Below are 2,500 nucleotides of genomic sequence, written 5' to 3'. Positions count from 1 at the left end.
GTGTGTGTGTGTGTGTGTGTGTTTAAGTGTTATTTTTTCATCATTAAGTTTTAGGTCTCTGGATTGAAATGGGTGAGGTGGAAGAGAGAAGGAAAGACTGGAAAAATAGGAAGATGCAAGAAAAACATGAGACATAAATGAACTAACAGACAGATGAATACGACAAACACTACAAACACATGCACACACACCTAATATCTTCCTTCTTGATATACGGAGCGTACAGTTGCCTCCTACAGTCAGGCAGGGAGAATATAGAGAAGTCGCCCTGGTTGGTGGCAAGGACAAGGCATGTTTCACTGTACGAGGAATCAGCTGTCGATACAAACTCCCCCAGGTCCAGCTTCCTTGCCCGGGACCCCTCGTGTGCTGTCAGCTTAAACTTGCAGAAGGGCTTAAGCTGTGGCAGTGTGAAGACCTGTTGGGAAAAAAAGGTTAAGTTATGTTAGGTTAGGTCAGGTCAGGTTAAGTTAGATTAGGTTAGGTTAGGTTAGATTAGGTTAGGTTAGATTAGGTTAGGTTAGGTTAGGTGAGGTTAGGTTAGATTAATTAAGTAAGGTTAAGTTAGATTTGCACATAAATGAAAATATCCCAAAAAATATATAAAGAAAAACAGTTATACTCTCTCTCTCTCTCTCTCTCACACCCTACAAACTCCCCAAAACACCCCCACACACACCAAAACCCACTCAAAACACCCCAAAATACACCCTCACACACCCCAACACCCACCTTAAACTGTTCCTCAGAGCAAATCAACACCCTATGAGGCAATGTAGTGGAGGGAGGCGAGGCTACGTCCTTCTTAACAGCCATGGGGGGAGGGAAGGGCTGCCCACATCCATCCAGCACCCACACTCCAAGTACAGGCGCCCCATGCTTCAAGTGTATCTCTTTTCCCAGCTGCACGGTGGAGAGGAACCTCCTGCCGTTTGTCCGAAGGTGGGATGGCGATGGTGAAGACAAAAATAGATCCACTGTTTGTGCCGGCCCAGAGTGTGGCTGACATGGCTTGGTCTGTAATTATGTGTTTGATTAGGGTAATTCAATGGTGGCTTTTTTGGTGTTTTTAAGGTGGTTTTTAAGTGTTTTTGTGTGTTTTAAGTTTTTATTGGTGTTTTTTTAAGTGTGTATGTATGTGAGTGTGTGTGTTTTATATTTTTTTTGTTTTTTTTTTGTTTTTTTTGTGGTTTTAAGTGTTTTTTTTTGTGTTTGTATGTTATGTTTTTTTTTTAAGGTGGTATTTGGTGTTTGTATGGGTTCTCTCTCACACACACACACACACACACACACACACACACACACACACACACACACACACACACACACACACAGTTTACTACACCCAAACATGTCTAAGCACACTACTTCGTCATCCAAACGCTGCCAAACACTCAAACGCACACACTATCTGACATATCCAAACACACACACACACACACACACTATTCAACACACAAGCACAGTCAAACAACCCCAAAAAACACACACACTCCCATCTAACACACACAAACACACATCCTACCATCTATACTGCCCCCCAACACACACATACACACACACACAGACACACAGACACAAACACACAGACAGACACTTACTATTTGCAATAAAAACACTTGGTGAGGTGAAGACAGCGGGACCATGGAACCAACATAATCTGGGGCACTAGACCGGGCTTCTATTGCTCTTTCTACCGGCTTCACTGCTTCGTCATCCGCTCCGCCACCACCGCGGGAGCTACCAAAGGGTATGGAAAAGGTTAACTTACGTGTCAGGGTGCCAGGGAGGGATGTAGGGGCGGCAGGGGCAGCACTAGTAGGGGAGAGATCAACGCTACGTCTACCAGTGGGGGTAACAGAGGTAGGGACTAAGGGGCTATGTGGCAGGGTAGGGGATGGAATCTGGGGTGCGTTTGGGGGTGGTAGGGGTGTCGTCGATGTATGTGTTGATGGACGGGTGCCGGGCCTCAATCTCTGACACCTCTTGGGGGGGTGTGGGTGGGGCGGGGGGCTGGCGGGGGCACTGCGACGCTTGGCCGGGTCCTGTCGTCGTGTGAAGGGACGCAACACGACCTCACTCTGCTGTCTAAAGAACTTCTTGAGACGCCCTTCCTCGATCGGCACGGGGCTGGGTATGGGGCTAGCTGCGGGGCTTGGCGATGGGGCGGCGGGGGGGCTGGCGGAGGTTCAGGGGCAGGGTGAGGCCACGCCTACGTTCCTCTTGTGGCGTGACAGCGCGGACTGGCGGTGGCGTTGGGGAGATGGGGCTGGCGCGCCTCTCACTTTGACTCCTCCTTGTAAACCAAAGCCTGGCAGGTCGTATGGCTTGTGGGACCTGGCTAGACCCCTCAGGACCCCCAGTATCCTTCGCGGCCTGGTCTGGGGTGGGTGTAGGGGACTGTGGGCGGCGGAACAAACGCTTCAGGGAGCTTTCCTTAGTTTCCCCTTCTACGACGCCCTCCGGTTTCTGCATCTCTGTCTCTCCTGAATCCCCACGT

The 2,500-nt window shown here is 49.4% G+C and overlaps 1 protein-coding gene across 1 annotated transcript in view; it reads right to left on the bottom strand.

Annotated features, from left to right (window-relative positions):
* LOC135096464 (lethal(2) giant larvae protein homolog 1-like) overlaps window positions 1-2,500 on the bottom strand; it is a 37,389-nt gene that overhangs the window by 9,527 nt on the left and 25,362 nt on the right. The window contains 6 exon segments of the mRNA XM_063997966.1: window positions 192-418; window positions 733-912; window positions 914-1,019; window positions 1,605-1,639; window positions 1,641-2,191; window positions 2,286-2,500. The exon segment at window positions 2,286-2,500 is cut by the window's right edge and continues 46 nt beyond it. Coding sequence (XP_063854036.1) covers window positions 192-418; window positions 733-912; window positions 914-1,019; window positions 1,605-1,639; window positions 1,641-2,191; window positions 2,286-2,500 — 1,314 coding nt within the window.

The sequence above is a fragment of the Scylla paramamosain genome, unplaced genomic scaffold (genome assembly GCF_035594125.1).
Source record: "Scylla paramamosain isolate STU-SP2022 unplaced genomic scaffold, ASM3559412v1 Contig4, whole genome shotgun sequence".
Lineage (NCBI taxonomy): Eukaryota > Metazoa > Arthropoda > Malacostraca > Decapoda > Portunidae > Scylla > Scylla paramamosain.
Note: the sequence above shows the minus strand (reverse complement) of the source record. Positions and strands in the feature narration are given on the sequence as shown.